The 26,672-nt window shown below is 55.3% G+C and overlaps 2 protein-coding genes across 2 annotated transcripts; both read right to left on the bottom strand.

Annotated features, from left to right (window-relative positions):
* Positions 1–399: 399 nt before the first annotated feature.
* Positions 400–25,953, bottom strand: CLSTN3 (calsyntenin 3). Its single transcript, XM_010990817.3, has 18 exons — positions 25,554–25,953; positions 23,116–23,238; positions 22,442–22,637; positions 21,046–21,254; positions 20,633–20,782; positions 20,191–20,376; positions 19,462–19,743; positions 18,581–18,693; positions 16,139–16,301; positions 15,342–15,398; positions 14,470–14,627; positions 14,166–14,314; positions 9,396–9,622; positions 8,952–9,122; positions 7,984–8,129; positions 7,595–7,730; positions 1,433–1,635; positions 400–1,329 (listed from the first exon to the last, which is right to left on the bottom strand). Exons 1-18 carry the CDS (start codon positions 25,615–25,617, stop codon positions 1,189–1,191), a joined length of 2,874 nt encoding a protein of 957 aa, XP_010989119.3. The 5' UTR covers positions 25,618–25,953; the 3' UTR covers positions 400–1,188.
* LOC135319301 (uncharacterized) lies at positions 1,646–7,494 on the bottom strand. The gene has a single exon (XM_064479006.1). It carries the CDS (start codon positions 2,927–2,929, stop codon positions 2,192–2,194), a length of 738 nt encoding a protein of 245 aa, XP_064335076.1. The 5' UTR covers positions 2,930–7,494; the 3' UTR covers positions 1,646–2,191.
* Positions 25,954–26,672: the final 719 nt, after the last annotated feature.

Genomic DNA, 26,672 nt, shown 5'->3' with positions numbered 1-26,672 from the left:
AGATGCTCTCCACACCTCGCTCTTCTGAAACAACCCTGTGTGGTCACTACCCCGACACCCTGGGGGACACATCTCAAAGCTCCTTCTCTCTTATTACAAAGAGCATGGTTGCCTGCCGTCTCCCCCTGGACCCCAGGGCTGGCCGCCCAAGTGCTGTGGGCAAAATGTTCCAAGACATGGGGAGAGGCTGACCATGTACCCCCTCTTCCAAGAAGCACCGGCATGGGCAGCACTCCCCAGATTCTCTGTACTTTCCCAGCAGGTGCTAAGGAAAGAAGGCAGTGGGAGCTGACTGCCCCCCGGTGACACCCAGCCCAGCCCCTCATGTCAGCTCAGAGACCAGGGGGCCCGAGATCCCAGAGCCGCCCCGCACACAGCATCAGGCAGGCAGGAGGCAGCTCACTGAGCCTTTTTCTGGTTGTTTTATTTGAAAACCCTAGGGTGTGTCCCCTCCCTCACCACACCCAACCCCCTACCCCCACCCCAGGATGGGATGATGCCACACGCACACACGAGGCTGTGAGCTGCACACAGAACACAGGGGCTGCGCTCACGACGACATGAAAAAATATACATTATATATAATACACCCGGGGCCTCCCCCCAACTCCCATCCCCACAACCTAGCCACAGGCAGGTCCTGTAGGGAGGCCAGGGCTGTGGGAGCTCAGGCCAGGAGAAGAGGGGGAAGGGGACAAGAGAGGAGGGAAGGTGGGCCAGAAGAAGGAGGGATCCCCAGAGTGAAATCAAAAGGTTAGGAGTGGGGGTCGTAAGGGAAACAGGGAAGGCCCAGCTGGGTGGGGAGAGGGCCCCATGGACAGAGATGGGGGTGCAGATACAGGGTTTCCCTCAGCCCGGCCCCGGCCCCTCCCTCTGCTACTGACACCCCCCCACCCCAATTACAAGGCCAGTGGGGGGAGAGACAGACATGGGTAAACGAAGGGGGTGGCTGCCTGGGAACAGAAAAGGCAGCCAAAGTGTCCCACACCAGGGGAGTGAGAGCCCAGAGGCACGGGGTGGGCTGCGGGCGGGGGCGGGGATGGACGCACTGGGGTCCCCGCAGGTTCCAAGCTTAAGGGATGAGCTCTCTCCCTCTGGGTCTCTCTCGTCTCAGAAGGGCCTTCTGTCTCCTGGGGGTGTCTGTCTCAACAGGGCAGACCTCTCCCTGGCTGGGGGTACACGGAGGCCTTAGTAGCGGTGAGGGGGCGTCTCGATGATGCGTCTCTCGTCGCTGCTGGGCGAGTCGGCCGCCTCCGAGTCGCTGCTGTCCTCGTCCTCCTGCTGGCCACCCGCAGCACCCGCCACACAGGCCTGCCGGTTCTGGTAGGACTGGGGAGGCAGGCGGGGAGAGGAGGGGGCTCAGCGGGAGTCCTCGCTGCTGGGGGCACGCTCCAGCTGAGCCCTGACGGCCGCCCCTGCCCCTCAAACTCACCTCCATGGGGTTGACAATAATGGTGAGAGCTGAGTCATCCCAGAAGAGGTCAGGTTCCTTGGGGTCACTGGAGGCCCCTGGGGTCCCACCGGCCCCTGAGACGCGGCGGTGCAGGGAATGGATGCGCACGAGGCCCAGGATGACCATGAGCACCAGGAAGCCCACGCACACCACGATGATGAGAGTTGCGGCGCTCGGGACCACTGCGGGGAGAGCCGGGGGTGCCTGAGGGGACTGGCTGGGGAGGACTGGGAGGGCCTGGGCAGAGGGACCCCAGGAAGAAGAAGGATCCAGGATGGCTCATAAGGGCGGCCGCCCTGTAGAAGCTGGAGGGAAAGCAGAGCCCCACCCGGGGAAGGGCAGAGACAGGGAGGGAACCCCGTGGCAGGGCAGCTGCTGTTAGGGTGGAAGGGACAGAGAGACCGAGGAAGGGAGGTTTGCAAGGAGGCAGGGGCCGGCGGAGGAGAAGAGCTCCCAGCCATGTGCAGCCCTGTCCTCGGTGGACAGAGGGCAAAGACTGGACGCTGCCGGGGTCCTGTCTGTGACTTTCCCAGTGACCACTCAGCCGAGGAAGGAGATGCCCAGAGCCCGGTGGGGAATGAGAGAGGCAGCTACACAGGCTTGACGGTGCCGGAGGAGAGAATGTTCTCCCGCAACACCAGAGGAGAAGCGGGCTCTAAGCGTGGCCTGGTGGCCAGGAGGAGGTGCTGGCACCCAAGGCTGGAGACAGGTCCAAGGGGCAGAGAGCAGCCCCCTTCCTTACCCACCTGGACGGAGCTCACTCCTTGTCAGTGACACCTCCCTTCTCCTTGTGGGCTCGAGCCTCCTGGACATCTGGGGCCTCTGCTCCACCTGGGGTGTACCCTGCTCCCCCTCGGCCCTGTCATGCCTCGGAGCCTGCAACCCCACTCTGAAGCCTAGGCTCAGGGGGGTGTGGACTCTGAAGGGCAGTGAGATACTGAAGGGCGCATGCACCCTCACTCGGACCTTTGAGCTGATGGCGGCAAAGCAGACGTGCATGCACAGGTGCACCCCCAGGAAGAGCGTGTGGGCACACAGCTGGACCAAGGTCGCCATGCCCCACACCCGCGCCAGGCCTCGGCCAGCCCACACACCTGCCCGCACACCTGCCCGCACCAGCCACCTGGAAGCCTGCTCACATGGCAGGACCAAAAGGATGCGCCTGAGGGTCTCTAGCAAGGCACAGCAGAGCCACACATGCAGCGCCACCCAGCTCCCCGCCAGCTGGGCAGTCCAGGCCACCCCTTGCAGGAGGACATGAATGCCACAGACACGGGCCGCAAGGGCCACAGAGCCAACAGCTGTGAACATGGCCTTGCCTGCCTCTTGCACACACACGTACAGCACTCGAAGAAGCAGGAGGAGGCAGAGCAGGAGAGCCCGGAGCCCCAGGGAGAGCAGGTGGAGGTAAAAACCCCACACCCGCGCCCCCAGGCCCAGGGCCCTCCCAGGCAACTGGGTCACTGCACCCCACATGGGTGCACACCCAGGCCCGCCGTGTGGGCACAGCAGCTCACCTGACCACAGAGGCTCCGTGAGGCCTAGACCCCAGCCTAGACCCCAGCTGAGGGACAATGAGTGTATGCGTCACACGCGAGAGCACACACACACACACACACACACACAAAGTTACCCACAACCTCTAAGACTCACATGTCAAGAGAGAGCAGAGCACAGAGAAGCACACAGCACAGAAGGTCCCCATACCCTCCTCCCCCACAGCCAGCACACGCCCCACTGCCTCTCGCTCCAGGGCCAACCAGGTGTGGAAGAAGGCCCTGCTGAGCAGGCACGCTAGCCTCACACCTCCCTGAGGCCACCCTGACGGCTGCCTGCCAAGTCGGTCCCTATCCTGACCTGACCCATAGCCTACTTGGGGCCACGGGCCAACGAGAGCTGACTCTGCTGAGCAGGGCAGGTGGGCTCCGTGAGCCCCCACTAAGGAGAGAAATGGGCCTGACTGGATCAGCACTTCTCAGTTCCCTGGGGACAGGGGACAAGGAAAGAGGGAGGCAGAGCTGCCCTTTCTGCTCATCTGTAGGAAGTAGCCCCTCCCGGGGCTCCAAGTCAGTGGGTGAGATCCTGGGGCGTGACCCCACCAGCAGAATGCCCCCGAAGCCAAGCCCAGGCTCTAGGAAAAGTAGAGGCCCGCACCCCCAGTGGAGGCCGCAGCAGGTGACCTTGTTCTAGGGGCACCATGACAACAAGCCAGAACTTCTGCTTTGTGCCTTAATCAGATGCCTTTGTCCCTCTGAGCCCCTGGCCTGGTGAAGCAAATGACAAGTTGATGGCCAGGAATAAGAAGTGACCACAAGAAAGACAAAATGCAGACCCTCTATCTGCAGGCAAACCAAATATGGCTCATCAATTTAAAATGAGCAGGAGATCAGGGAAATGGAAGGACTTAATTAGCTACAGACAAAAATCAAGAGTTTAGTGCACCAGAAATTGACACAATGTAATTGACTGTACTTCAATCAATCAATTAATCAATAAAAAATTTTTTAAATAAAAAAGAGTTTAGGAAGTACAATCAACCCTTCTTACTGCATTAGATCCAAGCAGTTGATACCAGCTTTGAATGACCTCCAAGGCCAACACGAAGGGGTGTTTTCATTTTAGCCAATGGCAGGTGTGAAACTCCTGCTTTCGTGTGGTTGTGCAACACTGCTGAAGCCTTGTCCACAACCCCACGTGGTGTCCCCTTTCTGAAGAGCCTCGGGAGAAGCCTCTTTCTGCTCTGGGTCCCAGGGCTTCCCTTGAAGCAGTGGTTGGTCCCATCATACGACCTTCCTAACGTCTCAGGTTTCCTTCTGCTTCAGCTACAAGGAAGCTCAGAGACCAAATTCTGGCCACTCTAACAACACACAGTATCTCAGCACCTATGTTATCAACTGACTTGTTGCCACGCTTTGTCTTCCTCTTACATCATCATCCTTTCCTCCCTGCTTCCTAATTCACTTTCTGTTTTTACCTTATTGCACTGTAGGTCTTACCACAAACTCTCAGATGCTTGTAGGTGACAAAGTAGGGAAATGATTTCAAACTTTGTTACACATTGACATCACCGGAGGACTTTTAAAAACCACTGATGCCTGGCTCCCTACCCCGAGACGTTCTGATTTAACTGGTGTACGGTGTAGCCTAGGCACCAAGCGTTTTTACTTCTCCCCAGGCAATTCGGATGTGCATCCGAGTTTGGGATGACTGGACAAATATTGTCTGCATCATCTCACCCTTCTCAGACAGCCTCATTCTCCCTAAACAGAAACCGCAGCCCCCGACCCCGCCAACCAGCCACCTCCAACTCTCAAACTGTCATTGTCTCGCAAGTCCATCCAAACTCCCTTCGACCCCTCAAGGTCCAAGCTTCACTCTGAATGCACTGCGAGACTGTCAAGCCCTGGCTGGCTGTCCCAGCTCACACTGATCTCCTTTATCTGGTGCACTTAGGGGCTTCGGAGAAACAAACCCCTTCTCATCAGAGGGGCTTCCATCTGCTTACTCTTCTGCATGGGCAGAGTGATTTGAAACTGCAAAGCCATAGCCCTGTGACTCCACTCTTGGGTGTTGGGAGGGGTAATGGAGGGAGCGACTTGAAGACTCTGAAAAGGCAGGTGGAAGGGGTTTTATGCGGTGATCTCCTGGTAAGCTCAGGAGATGTCAATCACCAGGGCCCTCAGGGGGAACTATGAACTCTCCTTTACTTGGGCCAAAATCAGGGGAAAAGCAAAAGCAGGCAGCAGCTCTCCATGGGAATCTCAGAGCAAGCTGAGTTGGCCTGGATGGCAGCTCAGAACAGTGGATGGAGAGGCCAGGAGAGCGGTGAAGCCTAGGGCAGGGCTTACAAACCCGGAGCATCCAAGGCAGCTCCAGGAAATGAGGGTGAGACCCTCGGCCGGCCAGGCCAGCCAGCGCAGGGCAGCTGGGAGCTCAGGAGAGGAAGCTCTGGGGCAGTTAGAATGTGGACTCCCTCCTCTGGGCCCTCACACCAGAGAAAATAAGGACTGAGAGTTCCCTCAGGCCCAGCGGCAAGGCCAACCTGGACCCACCTTGACCCTACTGAGTGGCAGGACCCAACATCCAACCCAGACAAGGCTGAGTAGGGTGACTCCCAAGGAAGGAACTGGAGAAGGAGCGAGGGAACCACGACGGGGGGAGAAAAGCTGGGCTATTTAACAAAAACGGGTTCCGTTTGCTCACACATCTCTAAAGATGGTGTGAAGCTTCCGTGAACCTTTGCAACTTGGTTAATGCCTTAGGCTCCCTCTTCACCCCTGCTGCCACCTGCTTTGCTGCAGGAATCACAGGAAAACACTTAGAAAGGCCTCTGCAGTTGTTTTCAGAGAGAGCAAGGGAGAGGGGAGCCAGTCCCAGAGAAAAGGAAATACAAAAGACAGGGCAGTGCTGGCCGCAGCCCTTGGAGAGGAACCCAAACTGAATCCTGGGGGCACCAGGGAGCTAGCCTCAGTCAAAGATGTCCTGGGGAGCCCTCAGGAGCTCCCCCAAATTAGGTGCAACTGTAAAATAATGAGCTTTTTCTTTTTAAGCATCAAACACAAACAGAGAGGGCACGGAGAGTGCGGGTCAGCGCGCGGGCTCTGGAAGCCTGTGCCCGGATCTGAATCCTGGCTCCACCACTTTCTAGCTGTGTGATCTTGGATAAGGTCCTTAACCTCTCTGGGCCTTCATGACCTTGCCTTTAGAGGGGGTAATTCTAGTATCTATTTCATTTGTTGTCTGTAATGAGTCACTGGTGAGCTGGCGTGAGGCCCACGCACATGGCTCCTGGCACACCGATGTAATCACTATTCTTATTGTCACGTGGTTGATGTGAGTGCTGTCGTTTCAGGGCAGAGTTCAGTGACTATGAACTTCCAAGAAAACACTTTTAGAACTCCTTAGGGAATTGCCTTCAGAGCCCACAGTACACCTTTAGACCTTTTTTTTGCGACAAATCTGTGCCCTTTGACATTGGGTTTTATGTTTAAAAACAAAATGCTGTCAAGAGCCAACTCTGACAAAACTGGCTGCTGAAGCTGGGTAATCCCGAACTGGGCCCAAAGCAAGGTGTGTCTCGAAGGTCACAAAAATAAATACATCTCATAAATTGACTTCGAAAGCAATTCCAAAAAGAGATTCCAAAAATCCTTTTCAGCAACCTCAGAATCATTTCACCGGTGTTAACAATGTGAGAGAAGACTCATTTCATGATATTTGGTGTAAATACCAGGTGACAAAACAGTTTGATCCCAACTTTGTTAAAAGAAAAAAAAAAAAAAAAAAAAAAGACAGGCATAGACCAAACCCAGCACATAATAAACATATCATATGAATGGGGGCCAGTCGTGGTGGAATTATGGCTGACTGTTCTTCCTTATACTGATGGCTTCTAGTCTTTCTATAATTAAGCAGCTCTGAAATTGTGAATTAAAAATTGTATCACCAGTAAACCACCATGGCCAGGGAACGAGACTGCTTTGAAGGGCAGCACTCCATCTGGATGTAGCACTTTGCATCTTTGCATCTTTTGTTTTAGAAATAGTCTTATGGGGGGAGGGTATAGCTCAGTGGTAGAGCACATGCTTAGCACACATGAGGTCCTGGGTTCAGTCCCCAGAACCTCCCTTAGTAAATAAATAACCTAATTACTCCCCCAAAAAAAAATTTAAAAAAAGAAAGTCTTATGAGTTTATAGATAGCACATAATTACATATATAATAACAACTTCCTCCTTGAGGACAGGCAGTGTCTCTATCCTGCAATTCTTTTGTATTCCTAATAGTACTTTAGGACAGTGCTAGCACACAGTAGGTGCTTAATACATACTTGATAGCTTTACCATCGAGGATCCTAGGTCCTGGGCTAACTTGATATTGTTGGGGGAGGGTGGCTAAACCCACACTGACTATGGTCCACGGCATGAATGCCCCTGTGATCACACAAGGCTCACATTCTCCATCAGGAAAAGTCAATGATTCAGGGGATACAGGGATTGGATCACAGCCCTCAACGGAGTCAGGTTCCACAAAGAACAGAACCCACCGCTCCACCCCCTCCTCCCTCCCAGAGGTGGTGGGGAGGATGCCAGCCCACTTCTTCCACCTGCCCGCCCTGCTGGCCCCTCGCAGCCTTACGTACTGGAGTTTCGGTGGGAGCTGGCCAGGCTATGTCCGGCCATCTCAGGCGGGGGCTGGTGACCACGGTGCAGGAACTGCTGGGAGCTGAGCATGTGGCTGGGGTGGGCGACCCGGTTCATGCTGTGCAGGACGCTGACCTGGGGAGAGGGCAGGCTCAGTGGGCGCCTCTCCCCAGTCCTACTCCACCCTTCCAGGGCCCATCTCTTCACCCCTGCCCCACAGCCTCCCCTCCTTCTCCACCCACCGGCTGGGCCAGGAGCCCCCTCCCCCCCACCTCCCCCCTCCACCTAGGCACTATGACTTCCATCCCCACCCACAGAGGGTTCAGTCCACTTAGCCCTGCTCCTCGCCACAGGGGTAGCTCTGGGAGGAAGGAGACCCTCTGGGTACCTCCACGATGAATTCATTGCTGGAGTAACGCCCATTCATTTCTGAGCAGGAGAGCCGGAATTTCCTGGCATAGAGGGCAGCTCCGTGTCGCAGCCGATAATGAGCCTGCCTTAGGATCTCTTCATACACAGTGATGCTCTCCACCCCTAGGGACCAGGAGGCAGCTCAGAGTAGAAGCCAGCAAAGGGGCCCAGGGCAGGACCCTGTCTCCCAGTCTCCCACCAGCTGACACCACACAACAGGGGTGTGACCTGAGTTCTCAGAAGGAGAGGTGCTTCCCTCTATCGTTCCCCCCACAACCCCACAGCTCTGCCTGACTGAGATAAAGCAACCCAGGCTCTGATTCCAGCTCTGCCCCCACCCCACCTCAGAGCTCTGCCTTCTTGGGAGGGATGGAGAGGAGACAGGGACAACCTGCAGGACAGAGGTGGGGACAGCAGGGCAGAAACAGAGAGGGGAAAACACAGAAGTCCTCGATGAGGGTCTGTCTGGAAGGAAATGGAAACAGGAGGGCACTGGTCATTCCACCTTCTCTTATTCTCCCCAGTGGAGGGTCCTTCGGAGAAGAGCAGGCTTCCTTGAGAAGCTACCAGGTCATTACAACCATTCACTAAGAGATGAGCACTTGACTTAAAGCTAGGCTGTGTCCATGAGATGAGCGAGATGGAAGACAGAGAAGGTGATGAGTCCCAAATGGCTAGAGGACTGGAAAGCTAGTCAGAGACTGAGCAAAGCAAGAGTGGAGCCTGGAGGGGAGGTGAGCCAGTCTGGAGAGAGAAGCTGGGGAAAGAACCACTGGGAACCTAAACCCTAGCCACCGCCTCTAAGGGCGATCTGGAAGCCAGAGGCTCTTCCAGGCTGGAGGGTGCAAGGTGGCGCTTGCACGCATCCCTTCGGGCTTCCCAGGTACTTGACCACAGGGAGGGGCTCAGACAAGGAAAGAGGACAGGCTCTGGGGGCCCACTGACCGGCAATGGTGAGGTAGGCGGACGTGTTGGTGAGCTCCAGGCCTCGCTGCTGCAAGGACGCCGTGTCCAAGAGCAGGCTCTCCCGCTCGGGGTCCAGGTCATCACCCACCAGAGAAATCTCACAGCCATCCAGGTTGTGCACGATCTCATCCGACATGCGTGTGTCCGTCACTGGGTGGGAGGGAGTTGGGATCTAGGTCAGAGCTCAAGGGCCACTCTCTCCCCTTCCAGGGTCATCCCCTGAGAGCTGTCAGCATCATTTCTAAGAACATCATGAGCCAACCCCTTCCTTCCACCCACGGCCTCCCACTAGCTCTCCTTCCTAGGGCTCAGTGGTTCTAGTCAAGTGAATGCAGGATGACGGCCAGTCTCAGATTTTCTCCATTCTGATTCCAGACGTGGACCTCTCCTCTGAGTGACATCACTCCCTGGGGTCATCCTTACCTGTGCCCTGCCAACTCTCATCCTTTTTGGCCTCCACCTGGTGAGAGATGGAGCAAGTGATTTGAAGATCAGGGAACAAAGGGACGCCTTCAGGTCCCTCAAAGTCCACCGCTGGGCGGGCAAAATGAGCAGTGCCACTCAGCAGGATCTGGGGGGCGTCGGGCTGAAGCACCACCACGTAGCCCTCCACTTCGGGGATGGAGACACAGGATTCTTCACTGAAGCACCTAGGAGAAGCGAGGAGAGAGGCAGCCTGTGACTCCACCACCTTGCCCTTAACCTAGATTCTGTCCATCACTCTGGACTTCCACCTCTACAGAGAGCACCCCACATCAGCGAGAGAAGGGAGGAAAGGGGGATAGTGTCTCTGCAAGACCACACCCCCCCCCAGAGCAAAGCTGGAGGGGGAGACACCCTTTCCCGGGAGGATGCTGCTGCAGGGAGGACTCGGGGACAGAAGGTCAGGCAGCCCTGACCCACAGGGGTGATGACATCACCAATGCCCCACCCTAAGCTTACGGAATGTCCATCAAACTGTTATTTTACAAACTGAACTTACAGAAATGTAGAGACATACACAGTTCTTCACACAAGAGGTTTAAAAAAAAAAAAGCATGTTCAGTACAGCATCTGGTAGATACACGCCAAAAAAGTATTCAACCAGAGTGGGGCTCAGGGGGAGCTTATCAAAGGGTGTCCTCTTCCTTGATGTGTCTTCCACTCGCTCCCTTCAATATCAGGGAAATGCACTTCGGTAGGTGACCTGATCTGACCCCCTTGGACCTACATCCACTGTCCCATGAAGCCTCACTGACCTTGGTGTCAGACACACCCTCCCCAGAGAACGCAGCCAGCCCAGCGTGACCATCAGCACAGCCGCTCAGGAACACGCTCCCGGGGTCACCTCCAGCCGAACATTCTCACAGCCCGTGCTGGTTCATGCAGCATTTTGCCCATATTATTTTATTGAACTTTCTTTCACTGCTGTTGGGATACGGATGAGAAACCAAAGCTCTTGGGTCAAGCATCTTGGTCACACGAGAAATGTGCGTCCTGGTCTGGGTTGAAACCCATTCTTCCCATTCCAACCCACGATTTTCCCACTAAAGCACAGCCACCACGTGGGGCCTGGGTTTGCACGAGTCAAATCTGTTTATGAAGAAGTGCCGCCTCGAACAAGCAGTCCTCACAGGGGAGGCGGTGATCCGGGAGCGGGGCCTGTGGTCCACACGTCTGTGTTAACCGAAATGACTGTGCTGAAAGTACTCTTACCCACCTTATCAAGAAGGCCCAGATCCGAAAGGCGAAGGAGTAAACTCAGCAGGTACCATGAGCTCAGAGCCCCTGAGGGTACCACACCCACGGTCGTTCAGAAAAGCCCAGATCAAAGCCTCTCGGGATGCAACCCCAGCACAGGCTCCAACAGACCTTCCCCCTGTGGCGGGCACTAATGACCTGGTCGAGAGACCAGAGCTGGAACACAAACGTTAAAACAAGGGCCAATATGGTCAGCATCACAGGAGTGGAACAAACAAACCCATGAGAGTCCAGAGAAGGAGAGGTTATTTCCGGCCAGGATGGGAGTGGGGCTTTTGGCAAGGGAGGTTAGGATCGATCAAGAAAAGTAGCAAGTGAGCTGGTGATTGAAGGAGGGTAGAAGGCTGAGCCTAAAGTGGAGGGTGAGGAGTCTGCTAAGGCGAGAGGAGGAAAGGCCGGGCCAGAGGATGGAGGGCTTTGATTGCAACTGCTGTGCGGTGGGCAAGAAGGAACCGCTGATGTCTTTTTCAGCAGGAAGTGTGAGGATGAAAATTCTGGTTTAGGATCACTAACCTAGCCTCAGGGTGGAGGCCAAGCTGAAGTTAAAATACTAGAGATGGTGGGCTAGTTAGAAGGCTACTAGCACCAGGCCAGGGGACAGGCAGTAAGGGCCTGCTGGAGTCATAACAGCAGAAATAGCATAAGAGGAGACAGATTCCAGACACGGGCACAGAGCGGGATCTAGGTGACCTGGCCAGTGATGGGGCGTGGAGGGTGAAGACAGGGAGGAATCCAGGGGGAGGGTATAGCCCAGCAGTAGAGCATGAGCTTAGCATGCACGAGGTCCTGGGTTCAATCCCCAGTACCTCCATTTAAAAAATTTTTTTAATATTAAAAAAAAAAAAGACAGGGCGGAATCAAAGATGACTCAGAGGCTGTAAGTCTGGGTGATTGCAAGGACAAAGTCACCATTACAGAAGCAGAGAACTCAGGGAGAGGGCAAGTTTGGGCATCAGCGCTCATTATTTCAGCTTTAGCTTGTTTATTTGAGGTGCTGGCAGAACTCCTAGACAGAGGTTATAGCAGGCAGGTAGAAATTCAGCAGGTAGAGCTGGGGAAGGAGAACAAAGCTAGAGAAAAAGACGCGGCAGCCACCTGTCCAGGGGCCGATGGCATGAGTACGTGGGCTTTCTAAGAACCCAAGAGTTCAAAAAAGAGGTTTAAAAAACAAAACAACACTTAGGGAAAACCTGCATTGACAGAATAATTGTGTAAATCTGGCTTTAAATGGACAGAAGTCCAAAAACTGAACATTGGAACACTGAATGCTGGAAGAACAGTGGAAGCTGGGGGAAGCCACACGGACCAGGGCGAGGAAACGCATCAGAGGCAGGAGGGTCTAGCTCAGCGGTAGAGCGCCTGCTTAGCCTGCATGAGGTCCTGGGTTCGATCCCCAGCACCTCCGTCAGAAAAATAATAAGAAGTAAATAAGCCTAGCTACCTTACCCCTCCCCCACCAAAACAAAAACAAAATGGAAATCCGTCAGAGGAAGGGAGGTGCTGCTGGTATCTGTCTCTCCCTGTTTCTCTCTCTCTCTCTCTCTCTCTCTCTCTCTCACACACACACACACACACACACACACACACACACACACACACACACACGTATCCTGCTATATGTTCTCCTGCGACCTCAAAGAAGTGTTAGTGACCTCAAAGAAGTGTTAGCGTAACACGAACCACATGGCAGCCCTGAAATGCAGGAAGGAGACCTCTCTCTCTCTCTTAATCTCATAAAAGAAAATGGCCCCTTCCCTCTGCTGAAGGACCCGCATCAGGCTGCTAGCCCTTGGATAAGCCTCCTCCCTGGGCAGGAAAGAGGTAGGAGGACTTCAGATGAGCCAGGCAACAAAGAGGGTGTCACCTCCCCCATTGTGGGGTGCCGCCTGCAGCGCCCCAGTCTAAGCCAGAAGGCAGAGCCCTGCTTCTGAGATGGCTCCTGAAGGCTGAGGCAATTCCTTGGTCCCTGAGCCAGATGAAAGCCCTTTAAAAGCTAGAGTTCTTTTTTTTTAATTCTTTTTTGGGGGGAAGTAATTAGGTTTATTCGTTTTTTTTTTTTTAATGGAGGTACTGGGGATTGAACCCAGGACCTTGTGCATGCTAAGCATGTGCTACACCCTCCCCCCACCCAAAATAGCCAGAGTTCTGACTAGAACATGGTGGGGCACATCCTCAGCGCTGATCTGCACCCCCATGACCTCATTTGCCCGTGGCCTTCAGCTTCACACTGTGCCCACGCCACGGACCAGCAGCCCAGTTCCCAAAGGCCCTGCCCCTGCCCTCCTCAGCTCCAATCGCCAGGCCTGATGATCCAGCCCAGTCACTGCCCAGGGCTCAGAGCCCTCTACGCTCCAAACCCACCCCTGCCAGGACAGGGGAAAGTCGGAGAGCCTCTCCTCAGACAGCTTTTGGAGAAACTGAGGCAGGCGAGGGGAGAAGGGAACCTGGACTCAGGAAACCTGACCTCTACACTGTGTCATCCACCTACTAGATGGCAGCGTCTCCTAAAAACTGCCCCATAAACATGATAAGAGGTCAAAAACGCCTTCACATAATAGGAGCCGAAGTTTGCAGAAGGGACACTCCACTGGGCATTTGATCTGGATGACATCATTTATTCTCACAACAATTCCATGAGTTAGATTCTATTGTTATCCCTGCTTTACAGCATTTTCTCAGCGCTAAAAAGCTAGTAACTATGATGCTTTCATTACCTCTCAATCAATTTGTATTTTTAAACACCTAATATACTTAAACCTTGAAGTAATATACGATTTTTCTTTTAAAGAATTCAAAATTGTTCGCTTAGAATTCAAAGTTAGCATATGTTTTCAATGAACAGCCAGACAGTAAATATTTTTTGATTTGGGGGGCCATACAGCGTCTGTCCCAGCTACTCAGCCCTGCCATCATTGGGCGAAAGCAGCTCATTTCCATAAACAACATGCAAATGAGCAGGCAGGCTGTGTCCTAATAAAACTTTACTTACAAAAACAGGCAGCAGGCCAGATTTGACGCAGAGGGCCTCAGGCTGCCAACCCACAGACTCAGGTCACCCTGTCGGACCTTGCAAGAGCTTGACGACTCAAGCAACTACAGCTCTTTGCCCAAGGTCATCCAGGCAATTAGTACTGAGTCAGAATTAGTGTCAGGTCTCCTGGCTCCCAGTCCAGTCCCCTCTTCGGTCCCACTTTACATGTCAGCATAGAGGCTGGGAGATTAAAACTCCCAAATATTGGAAGCGTGCTTTAGCGGAAAGAGCAATGAGTTGGTTGTGGGAAAATCAGGGTGTAGTCCAGGCTCTTCCATCAGTAAGGCTGTGTCAGCTGGGCAGGTCAGTTTTCCACCCTTAAAATGGGGGAGGCGTGCCCAGCCGTAGGTGGTACCCAAGGCCAAGGCGTTCTGACACTGTCTGGCTCTGTTCTGTGATTCGCCCGCCCACCCGACACTCACTTGACAGCAGTGGTGAGGCGCAGGGGCCTGACGCCCGGCGTGGCAAAGCGCAGAGTGTTCATGTAAGCCACATGCTGCAGGGCATGGTTGAAGGTCTCCACATCATCCCCCTCCAGGGTGAGCAGGGACTGCGAGGGGTTCACGTGGACCTGGGCCCCAGACACAGACAAGGCTGAGAGCTGGACCGGGAGGCAAGACCGGGAGGCGGAGGGGAAGGGGGCAGAGGTGGGGCTGGGGGGGAGGGGGGGAAGGGCTGGGGCTGGGGGCATGCCCGGAGGGAGGGGGCTAGAGGAAGGGGCAATACCTTCATGCCTTTGCCCAGGCTCTCGAAATCCCTATAGTCCAGCCCCTCCCGACATGCATAGAGGCACTCGATGACCTCACGGCTCTCCAGGCGGCCTGAGCGCACGCTGAAACCAGCCAGGTAGCCGTGGAAGTAGTGGTGGATCGGCAAGGGGTCTCCTAGGGCAGGAACACAGGGGCGGACGGGTGGTGAGAGGAGGCGAGAGGGGAGGAGAGACGGCACAAGGAAAGGGGGCTGAGAGAGAGAGAAGGAGAGAGCTGAAGGCCTGAGTAAGGGAGCGGAAAGGTGGAAATGCAAAGAAGGAAAGATGGAGAGGGAAGCGAAGCGAAGGGGAGAGGGAGCAAGCAGAGCGAGAGAACAGAAGGCAGAATAAAACCGGCCGAGGGGAGGGGAGGTGAAAAACAGAAACAACGGAACGATAAGGCTTCGGCAGAGGGAAAAGGGAAGAAGGACAGCAGGACCAAAGGAGGTAGAGGTGACCCAAGGTGGGAAAGGAGGAGACCGGGGAGGGGTCTACACGGTGCATGCAGGGAGCCCTGGGAAGAATGCGTGTGAGCTTCACGGATGCCCAGATCTCCCTGCCGCGGGCCTGCCGCCCGCCTCCTGCGCTCTGCTACCCGGAAAGCCGGCCCGACAGCCCCTTTACTTCACTCTTAGGCGGGAAAGGACCCCGGGCGCCCCGCCAGCTCCATCCGGCCGCGCGTTTCCCGGGGAGAGCCTGCCTGGCGGTGCTTCTGGGAGGCTCTGCCCCCTGGTGGGCGGGCCAGGCGCTAACAGCCAGGCCCGACCCGACGGCGCGGCCCGGGAGCGGGAGCGAGGAGCAGAAGGCTGAGACGTGACCTCTCCCGCCTCCACGTCTGACACTCGGGTACCTGGTGTGGCGTCCGTACTGTTGTCTCCTCCCTTTTCCTTCTCTTTGTTCTTCTCCTCTGGGGGGGAAAAAGTGCCAGTGAGCTCAGGCATGTGGGGACAGACGGACAGAGAGGAAGGGGAGGTCTCCCCCGCCATGCCCCTGCCCCTGCCCACGTAGGACTTGGATCTCTTCGCTGAGTTGTCAGGTCTCAGCCTCTCTGGCCTCTGTTACAGGCAAACCCTGGATAGGTTTCTGACAAAATACAAGGGCTCTGGTAAGACCCCCCCCCACACACACACACACCAGACACACTACATGTACACATACACCACAAACATACACACCGCACCCCACACACACACCATATACATACACACACTACATACACATACACATCACATACACACATACACCACATACATACACACCCCCCTACACACACACACTACATATACATACACGCAAGTTCCCAGAGGGGAAAAAAATGAAAAAAATTGCTTAAAAGTGAAGAATGAGGACTCTCATAGGGTTGTTGTCCTCCGGTAGGGGAATGGGCTGTGGAAGTCACCACTGAGAAGCAACAAAGAGGGAAGTGGCCGAAGTTACAGAAAGAGAGATTCTGGTGATGGTTGAGCAGGAAATTCCTCCACGTCAGAGGCGATGAGCAGTCCAATAGGTGGGAGACACAAGGGGCTGGGGTCTCCCTGCCCAGCTGCAGGGAGCTGCACACAGGAGGTCGAGCTGCCCTTGCTCCTCCACCAACCACTGGAGGTGCCAACCATCAGTGTCCCCACGGAGAAGCTGGAGGGCACTTACCAGTCCAGCAGGCCCCAATCATGAGCGCGGGCTCCCTTCGGGGCGGGTGGATAAGACCATTGTCGTGGATGAGGGCAGGGTCAAAGGAGATGCCATCAGCATAGAGTGTGACCGTGGGGAACTCGAGGTTCAAGGCGTAGTGGTGCCATTCATCATCACAGACCTGGGGGTGGGGAAGGGCAGGAACCCCTCAGTCACTCCATCCCCAAGGAACTAACCCAAGGCTCTACCGCACTTCCTGGGAGGCTGGGAGTCCCTCGTGCGTCCATCTTCAGGTAAGTCTTTAAAATTATAAACATCCCTAAGGAGAGTGTCACACTGTCCATCAACAGGTGCTATCCAGCCTGGGTGCAAACAGAACTAAGAGCTGTGGGTTTCTGCGAGGTTCTCTCCATCTCCGTTGCCATGCATCATTCAAGTCCTCCATCTTTCCTGCATGTACATGTTGCAACAGTCTGGTCCGAGCACTTCCACTCTGAGGTCTCGCCTCCTCCCATGTTTGCCAAAGGGATCTTCTTAAAATGTAAATCTGATCAGGTCACGTCCCTTCTGAAAGCACTTCAAAGGGCTTCCCATCTCTCAGAGTACAAAATTCAAACAATCCCCGGCTGACAAAGTCCATCGTACACCTGATCACTGCCCATCTCTCCGACCTCAAATCCGGTCTTCACCCTTGTTCACTGTGCCCGAACTCCCTGGCCCTCTTTCCAGGCCTGGAACATGCTAAGCCCTTTCCTGCCTCAGGGCCTCTGCACCTGCTCTTCCCTCTGCCTGGAACTCTCTCTCCTCACGGCTGTTTCTCATCCTTTAGGATAAGCTCATGTTTTACAGCCATCACGCCCTCCCCAAACATCCAGTCTAAGGCGAGTTCCCCTCTCCCTGCCTCCTCTAGTCTTCCCCTTAGTCTTTTACTTGTTCTTTCAAAGAATTTATCACAATTTATCATTTTTTAATGGAGGTACCGCAGACTGAAGGCAGGACCTCGTGCCTGCTAAGCACGCGCTCTACTGCTGAGCTATACCCTCCCCCAATTTACCATTTTTATATGTCTACTTACTTTTTAAAAATCTATCTCCCCAACTATAATGTAAGCTCAATGGAGGTAGAGATTTTGTTCCATCTCAGACACCACTGTATCCCCAGAACCTAGCAGAATAGCAGGGCATTGGTACTGAACAAATATTGGTTGAATAAGTAAGGGTAAATGAAAGAAAAATCAAAATAGTAATGTCACCAATGTTAGCAACGTGGGGGAAAGATCAAGAAGAAGCAGATGGCAGAATATCTCTTTAAAAGAGGACCACAAGGTCAGGGAGGGGGACAAATTAGGTGTTTGAGGTTAACAAATACACACTACCGTACATACAGTAGATCAACAACAAGGAACCACTGTAGAGCACAGGGAACTATATTCAATTTCTTGTAACAAGCTATAATGGAAAAGAACCTGAAGATACATGTGTATGTATATATGTATATATCTATAACTGAATTGCTTTGCTGTACACCTGAAACTAACATTGCACATCAACTACACTTCAATCAAAAAAATTAAATTAAAAATCAGAGGGCCACAGAAAGCAGAAGCTTCTGCAGACAGCCCTCAGTTATCCAGTTTGCGGATTTTCATTTCTCTCTCTTCCACTTCCTGCCCCTTGTCAACCATCGGCTTACTCAGCCACTCCACCGGGGCTGGGGGCGGGGGCGGGGGGTGCAAGCAAAACAGAAGGAGATGGAAACTCAAACTAGTCCCCAAGGTCCTTGTGGTCAGCTTGGAGAATGAATAAAGAAGAGGCTGCAGCTGTTGGCTCAAGAGATTTTTCTTTTTTCTCTCTCTTTCTTTCTTGCCTGTTTTTATTTAGCCCTCATAATCATGGCTACTAGTAAGAACTCACATACATAGACTGCTTTTCAGTCTATAAAGGTCTATTACATCATTTAATCCTACAACCACCCTGGGACATAGAATTCTTATTATCCACATTTCACAGGTTAGAAAAAAAAACACCACATTAACTGAGATTTCCCTGCTAGTAAGTTCCCCTGGCAGGACTCAAACCCGATCTATGAACCTCAGACTACTTATTTCCTCGATTTCAACGTGCTGACTTCTTGAGAGTGAGGGATATGCACTGTTAAGTTTCTAGATAAGAAAGAGATGAAATAAAACAAAGGGCAGGGAGATGGTTGGTTGGGTTTGGTGTTAGTAGTAATTTGTTCCCTACTTCCTTTTAATCCAGGAGCGCTTTCTGTAGGAGACAAGCCTTGGAGAAAAACAGAACAAGAGGACCAGGCAGTAGAATGGCCAGGAACTGAAAGCAGAGATTGAAAGAGGGGACACAGGGCAACCCAGAAAATGCCCACCTTGGCCCTAGGACCTACTCCCCCGAAGGTAAGTTACATCCATCCGCCCCGCTTCCCAGGAGCCTGGCCCCACCTCACCTGTTCCAGCTTCCAGAGAAACTTGACCGGGCGGGCGCTCTCGAGCAGGGGCCAGTAGAGGAAGGCAATTCTGCAGCCGTGGACAGTCAGTGAGTAGTGAGAGAAGCCGTCCTCTGAGGGAAGAGGGTGGGGATGGGGGTCAAACACAGGGCCTGAGGCAAGAGCAGGTTCAAAGCACCATGAGGGAGGGGATGCTGGCTTCTCATATCCTCTCAGGTGCTACCTCTCCCTCGTTCTCTAGCATCACTCTCGCTCCCTCCCAGTGCCCCCCACCTCTCACACACACACACAGTCCAGTCTAGGGCTTCTCGGCCACTCTAATTGGCTGAGGGGGGACACTGGCCAGCCTGCTGCCACCCGGATCTTCACTGGTCCTTTGCTTAATACAAACAATACAAACTTGGCTAACAATCCTTTTCAGGTCAAGGGAAATGGGCCCCGAGAGGTGACAGAAACGAAAGAGCAGGTCAGGGCTGAGCCCGCCCGACAGGGACGCGCCACTGCAGTAGAGGGAGGAGGGGCCTTACGGGGGGGGGTGGAAGAGTAAGGAGGGGGCACACTGTTACTCAGGCTCTTCCACTGCGATGGGAGGGTCATGATGGGACCAGATTTGGGGGGCAGCCTTACTACATGGTGGGATGCAGGGCAATCGGGCAGCTGCAAAGAAGGACAGGAGTGAGCAGTCCCAGGGCCCTCTGAGAGCACTGGGAATGCAACTTGCTGTATTGGAGTAAATCGCGGGAATCTGAAACCTGGCACCGCTACCTTACAGATGAACAGAGAGGAGGTGGCCCATCCTCGGTCACAGACCAGACAGGGACCGAGGCAGGACGAGAAGCCGGTCTCCCCACTCTCAGACCGGTGCCCTGAGGAAGGCTCACCATTCTGGACGGTGTTACACATGATGGTTTCCTCTTCCTTCTTGCCCTTGTTGGGAGTTACGCCATGCTTCATCCAGAAGGACAGGGTAAAATGGTCACTGAGGCTGTCCTGGGGCCCAGAGCCCAGCCCAGCTGTGCCACCCAGTGGCACCTGCACAGCCTGGGTGCCGTTGAACCAGTAGATGAGGCTGCTGTCCTGGCTGTAGTGCACTGACAGCCCCGCCGTCCAGTTGGCATTGGGGCCGGGCATGGGCAGCAGATCCACCTCCCCAGGGGCAGCACCTGCAGGAGCCCCAGGAGGCACAGGGGTCAGAGCCGAGACACAGACGACGGAGAACAGGATGCAGGCAGGGAAAGGGTGACTGATGGGGAAAGATTTCCCCCAGCTCGTTTCACCACCTCTTCTGGCCTTTCAGCGACAGCAAAGGAGTGAGCCTCTCCTCTAGGAGTAGCTCCCTTTTAACCTCACCTCCTCCAGCTCCTCATCTCTCCTGCCACTGCTCCACAATGTATCTGGCGACCTTCCTGTGCCACCATCTTACATCTCTGCCAGCCACACATTTACATGCTCTTTGGACCGCAAGACATAACCACGCGCCACGCCCCTGTGGGTGTGTACACGCATCTACAGACGGGCAAAGGAAGACGTAAGACAGATCCTCAAGAAAGAGGCAGAGGAGGGTCAGGCAGAGGCTGAATGGGAAGGGACAGCCCGGGAGGCACACCCACCGCAGAGTTTCCGCAGTGCCCGCTCTGAGTAGTTGTCACGGTCACAGCCCTTGGCCACATGGCTGGTCTGCAGCTCTATGGCGGCCTGAATGTTCCAGAGAGGTTCATCACAGGTCTCCAGACGGATTCCAGGGAACAAAGCCAAGCTTCCGGCGCCTGGTGCATATTCAATCCTTTTGTTCCAGCCTGCAGGGGTGTGAGGAAGAGGGTGGTGGAGAAGCAGATGGGTGAGGCAGCCCCTCCTATCCCTTCTGCTCTGGCCACGCCCACTGACAGTCTCTGGCTCCTCCGAAAATGGCCAGCCACGGTGGACAGCTTGTGGCCTGCCCAAATATCCCTCCCTCGACTCCTAGCCTGGCCCCCGTGATTGTCAGAAGGGACGAAAAGGGAGACCAGGGTGAATGGTGGGTCATGAGACGGGTCCCAGAGCCGAGCTGCTCACCTTGCCAGCTGGGTTTACAGGTGGGCTTCACCTGGATCTCCACCTCGGCATCATCTGCTGCCCGCTTCTTCCCACAGTCATAAGCCGTCACCGTGAACTTGTAGAGCCTCTCGCCGCTGTACTGCAGCTTCTCCGTGTTCTCAATGTTCCCTGGGGTGGGGGACAGAGAAGGCCAGGAGTGCTAGAGGCAGTTCAGGGAGGCCAGGGAAGGACTCGTGAGCTAGCTGGGCAGCAGGTGAATTAGGCAGTGAGAAGCTAGAAAGAAGGAAACTGGGGGATAGGCTCCGTATCTGGGAAGGAGGGAGAAGGAGGGAGTGGAAGCGGGATGTGAGGGCAGGAGAAGTGGAGAGCGCAGACCTGAGGTGTCCTGAGGGATGGTGGTGCATGGGGCTGAGCAGCTGGGGTGGGCTCACCGTCGTTGTCGATGAGGAAAGGGGTGTTGGGCGTGAGGATTTCATAGTAGCAAATCTGGCTGTACTGAGGGGAGCAGTCGCCGTCGATGGCCTCCACCCGTAGGATGCGGTCGTAGAGTTTCCCCTCGGTCACGGCCGCGCGGTACAGTCGCTCCACAAACACTGGGGCAAACTCGTTCACATCGTTGACCCGCACATGCACAGTGGCCCTGCAGGCACCAGAGCAGAAGTAGGACAAGGGAGGGTCAGCGACAAGTAGGAATCCAGACAGGGAGACAGAGAAGGCGGGAGCCAGTGGGTCCTGAGCCTGGGGCCGTGAGAACACTCATCTAACCGCCCCCTGCACCCCAGGGCACCAGGCACCACCAGGGAGAGGTAAGGAACGACCCCAGGGGACACTGATCTGGATGAATTCTGTACAGAATGCTGTAGGTTGGGATGGCAAGACAGGGGCAAGACAGTGGAGTGTGTGTCCAGCAGGTTGTTCCTTCACAATGATCAGATCCAATGGGATAATCAAGGAAGTGCAGAGTAAAAGCCAAATTAAAACCAACTACATTAAGGGAAGAAGCATTTGTATAAGACACAAATCGTCTGACGTGTGCGATGAACAAGACAGCTGTGGCCCCTCCTCGCTCAGGGCCCCACAGGGGGAGCAGAGCTGGAGCTAAGCCCTTCGTGCTGAGCCCCGTCCCCAGCCCAGATCCGGGTGCCCAGGGCCCAGAGGGAAGGGTCCTAGCTCCCAATGGGAAACTGAGTCACAAGGAGCAATTTATCTCTAGCACCTCTAGTGGCCAGGGATCCTGACCGCAGATCTTTCCCCCATTCTGAAATGACAAGCTAGCTGGGAACAGATGTAGGGGTCCCAGGCCCAGCCCACCCTCCCCTAGAGCAGTGCGTGTGCATGTGTGTGTGCTGTGTGTGAGTGAGGTGCACAGTGCCAGCAGATGACCGGGCAGTTGAAAGGAATGTGGGTGTGTACTGATGAGCTCAGCCTCTCCCTCATTCTCCTCAGCATCCTAACCCCCGGGTATAGAGCCCCTTCCCGTGAGGCAGGCACTGCAGTGCCTGCTTTTTACATAAACTGTCTCCTTTCATCTTCACAGCAACCTACAGAATTCTTTATTATCCCCATTTTACAGACAAGGAAAAGCAGACCCAGAAAGGCTGAGAAGTAGCCCAAAGTCATAGGCAGCAAAGCCAACGTTAGATCCAACTGAGTTCTACCATATGCTTCTGTCACTCTGGCTGAAGGCTCCTGGGGGACAAGGCTGTGTCTCCAAACCCCATGGGCAGAGGGGGGCGGGGCAGACAGTCAATGACTGCGCACAGAGGATGGGGAGGGCCTGCGCGAGAGCAGGCCTGCAGTGGAGGGCGGGGACCATGGCTTCCTCACTTGTGGGACTTCTTGGTGTTGGCCCCATCGGGACCCTCGCCACAGTCGTAGGCCTGGATGGTGAACGTGTGCTCCTTCTGGGCCTCGCAGTCCACTGGCTCCTTGGCCCGGATCAGCCCTTCTCCTGTCGCCTTGTCCAGGATCACGGCCTCAAAGGGCACCCCCGACCCATGGAGCCGGAAGCCACAGATCTCACCTGGCCGGGCGGGAGGGAAGGCTGAGGTCCCTGCATCACCTCCAGAATCTCCTTCCCAGCCTCGACCCCTGCCCCCGACCACCACCACCACCGGACCGTCTGGGACTCCCACTTCACCTCTCCTCCCAAACCCCTGGCCCTTCTCTCACACACGGAAAGCATTCATTTTCAAACATACAGCTCAGACCCCAGTCTCCCTGAGGTGCCACCTCTCAGAGCCACCAGGTCTGAGATCTGGCAAAATTTTGATGCGTTAACCCCTGCCTGCCCACATCCTTCTCTCTGGCTCCCTTTCCTTAACTACCATTCTTCACCGTTGCCCATTCCCTCACGGAGCCCACTTCTTCCACTTTCCCAAAGCCTCCTCCCCACGTCCTCATGGCTCTCCTTCCCAGGACCTCCCCTCTCCTCGCTTGCCCCGGCCCCCAACCCACTTCTCTCCATCCCACCCGCCTTGCCCTGCCCCCACCCCAGTTACCTGCATAGCGCAGTGGGGCATCCTTGTCCAAGGCAAAGAGGGGTGGGTTCAGCAGGACCGTGTTGTCGTTCTCCATGACGATGCCCTGGTATTCTGCCTCGATCCATGGCTTGTGCTTGTTGGCTGACCCCCCAGGGAGAAGAGGGAGCACCTGTGAGCTGGCCCTCCACCGCCACACAACCCTTGTAGACCCAGACAACCACACTCCAGTGTCACCACCCTTCCCATCCCCTGCAGAAGCATCTGCAGGAGGATGGGCTGAGGACAAGAAATCAGCTCTGAAAGGAGTCAGAAGGTCTGTGGGAGGTCACAGCCTTCTCCTAGGGCAGGATAGAGTTTCCATGGCAACAGCCTGCCCTGGGGGTGGGTGGAGGGAGACTGCCATCTCCCCTGGGAAATATGATCAGAAGAGACTTTTCTTTAGGGACTTCAAGTGGACACTGGGCATTTAAGGAGCAGTGGTGGGCCACCAGAAAGCCCTGGGAAAAGGAAAGGACAGATAAAGGGCGGAGTTGAGATTAGGAAAAGAAGAAGCCTAGAAGTTTCTTTAGACTCTCCTGAGTGTTCATCCTCTCCACCATCACCACCTCACTTCAGTCCTGATCCTGTCCTCTCCCAGCCAAGCCCCATCCTAAGGCCATTCTCCCGGAGTAGAGAGAAGAAGAGAAAAGAGAGACAGGGAAATATATAGGACAGAGGGAGGGGGACAGAGATGGGCAGGGCTGGAACAGAGGAATCAACGCCAAATGACTGGACCCAGCACAGCTGACATCCTCAGGGATTATCGAACTGGCCTAGAAACATGACAGATCCCCTCCCTGCTTCTCACCCTCACACCCAAGGGAACACACTTGTAACCAGCACGTTTCTATGTCCCCCACAGGGCCATCGAACCTCATGCTCCCTGAACCCCACTTTTTATACAGACTGATGGCTGAGTCCTCATTCTTGCCTCCCCTCTTCCCTTCAGCCACCCGCCAATCCAGGAGAGATGTGGGACTCAGCCTCCGGATCTCTCGTCTCCTACCAGACTCAACTCAATCATGTCTCCTCCCGAGGACCAATCTCTCACTAGCTTGATGAGGGGCTACAGGGAAGGTGCAGAGGCCTCCCGCCCCTTCTACATCATCCCAGCCCCAACCTCCTCTACATCATCCCAGCCCCAACCTCCTCTGCCTGCTCCATCAAATCAGGCCAACCCCCAAGTTCCCAAAGTACATTCATGACGGCCCATTAGGGAGACATGGGTGGAGGAAGACATACCATCAGAGGGAAACTGAGTCACCCAAAGGAACTAACCCTCAGACGTCATGATGAGCAAGAAACCCTGGTTTCCAGTCTTTCTTCCAACTACCCCTCCAAAAGCCTTCTGGTACCTGAATGCCTGCCCCTTCCTTGCTGAGGACCCCCGTAACTCCCTTCTCTAGTGGCAAAGGAGAGAGCCACAAGATGGTGCTCAGAAGGCAGCACAGGAAGGCTGAGAGTGGCTGAGGTCAGAGAGGATGGGGGGCTGTGCACAGCTCACCCCCCACCCTGCCCCCTCCCTGTCTCCCTGCCCCCCTCCTCTCGGCCACCAACTCTTCCCTAGTGTCCATCTCCTTTCACTCACTCGTGGGCTCCTTGGACTTCCCCTCCCTACCTGTTCTTCCTGATTTCCCCTTCATTCCCCTCTCCTTTTTTGCCTCCACCTTGATCTGCATCCATCCCCTCTTACCCCCTCCCACACCTCAACTCCCTTCTCCTTCTTGCCTTTCCTCTCACCCCTCATTTAGCACCTCCACACACCCATTTCTGCCCTCTGCTGCCCCTCTCCACCTATCTGAGCACTCTTCCCCGCCCTGCTCTGGGTCCTACTGATGGCCTCACCCAGTTGAATTTATCCGCTGTCTGCCAGAGAGGGCAGCTCTGGTAACCCACAGCCCAGCTGCGTGCAGGCATCAGGGTAGAGATGCAGAGGAACACGCCAAAACATACGTGCTCCGAATTGCTGAGCTGCAGGGAACAGTTTCTCCCCAGGATGGGACGGAGATGGACCAGATGGCTCTGCCACACACCCTCAGGGCCGGCATGGCCCAGTGAAAACGGAGAGCCCCCCAGAGATGCGTCTCGCCCCTCAGAGGCAAGTCCCTCTGACACCTGAGGTATCTCCAGCAGGGAGAAATTGGAGGAGGAGGGGAGAGAGACCCCAGGATGAGATTGGGGACCAAACCGGAGCAAGAGAAGCACATGGGTAGAGATGGACCGGAGAGGAGGATGTGGCAAAGGGGATGCGAGGGAGAAGAGAAGGCGGCAGGTCTGAGAAAACGATGGGAAGGCTGATGGTCTGAAAAACCACCTGTCATGTGCCAGAGAGCCTCAGCGGCTCCTGCCCACCCTGACCCCCACATCACCCTGCCAGATACCTTGCTTTCAGCGCCCCCAACCCCCACCTCACTCACCTTTGTTACAGGAGCTCGAGGGGAGCAGGAAAGCCAGCAAGAGGGGCAACAGCAGGCGGGTCATGGTCCGGCGGGGCGGGGCAGGGCCCGATCGCTCTCCCCCGGGAGCCTCGAGCCGGCTTCGTCCACCTTGGGGGGGTGATGCAGGGGCGCTCCGCGGAGGGGAGGGGAGAGCGCGGGCGCAGGGCGGAGACCGCAAGGAGTCTGCCGCCCACGCTAGTCCATAGAGCAGACCCGGGCAGACCCCAGCCTGGGTGGCCGAGGTGGGGGCCTTGCAGTGGCTTCTTCTCCTTCGCCCGGGAGCCCGGCGTCCTCTCTCCCTCTCTCATTCCCACCCCATCCCCGCTGCTGCAGGATGACGTCAGCACAGCCAGGCGAGGATTGATGGGGCCGCTGGCCAATCGGGTGACGGGGGGGGCCAGGTGCTGCAGGGGGGGAGGGAACCAATGGGACTGGGCAGCAGGGGCGGGAGGATGTGTTAGGGCTTTTCCCCCCCGACCGCAGTTTGGGGGAGCAAGGGAACTGCGGGGGTTGGGGAGGAAGCTGGAAAGCCGTAGAGGGGGCGGGAAATCAGAGGGAAACGGGGAGACTCGAGAAGCTAGAACCCCGGGGGTGGGGAGAGGAGACGTCAGTGGAGACCTGAGAGAGGCGAGGAGGGACAGTATCCACGTCACCCCACCATCACCACCCCCGCCACCAACTCTGCATTAACCTTTTTTCACAGCCCATCCCATCAGCAAGTCCCTGCTGTGTGCCTCCAGGGAAGCTAGAAGTAAAACCCGCAGCCCGACCCCCGGAGAGATGCTGCATTTCAGCTCCCAGACCCAGGTCTCTGAGGAAGCCATGGGGTGGTCAGCAAGGCCGCAGGAAGGGGACTGGAGAGGGAGGGAGATATTTGTGTTCACCCCATACACACAAACACCTGTCGGGACAGTTCACCACCAGGGGGGGATTTTTCCCACTGCCTACCCTCCCTGCCTCCCTTTCCCCAAATTTCCCACCTTAAACTATGGTGGGAGGAGGGTGTAGCTCAGTGGTAGAGTGCTTGCTTAGCATGCACCAGGTCCTGGGTTCAATCCCCAGTGCCTCCAATTTAAAAAAATTAAAAATAAATAAACC

The sequence above is a fragment of the Camelus dromedarius genome, chromosome 25 (genome assembly GCF_036321535.1).
Source record: "Camelus dromedarius isolate mCamDro1 chromosome 25, mCamDro1.pat, whole genome shotgun sequence".
Classification (NCBI taxonomy): domain Eukaryota; kingdom Metazoa; phylum Chordata; class Mammalia; order Artiodactyla; family Camelidae; genus Camelus; species Camelus dromedarius.
This window is presented reverse-complemented; position numbering and strand designations above follow the sequence as displayed.

Coding starts and splice junctions, on each gene's coding strand:
- CLSTN3 (XM_010990817.3), bottom strand. CDS start 25,617: ATGACCCGCCTGCTGTTGCCCCTCTTGCTGGCTTTCCTGCTCCCCTCG. Junction 23,239..25,553: donor CTCGAGCTCCTGTAACAAAG/GTGAGTGAGGTG, acceptor CTGGGGGGTCAG/CCAACAAGCACAAGCCATGG. Junction 20,377..20,632: donor CTGTAAACCCAGCTGGCAAG/GTGAGCAGCTCG, acceptor ACACCCCTGCAG/GCTGGAACAAAAGGATTGAA.
- LOC135319301 (XM_064479006.1), bottom strand. CDS start 2,929: ATGTGGGGTGCAGTGACCCAGTTGCCTGGGAGGGCCCTGGGCCTGGGG.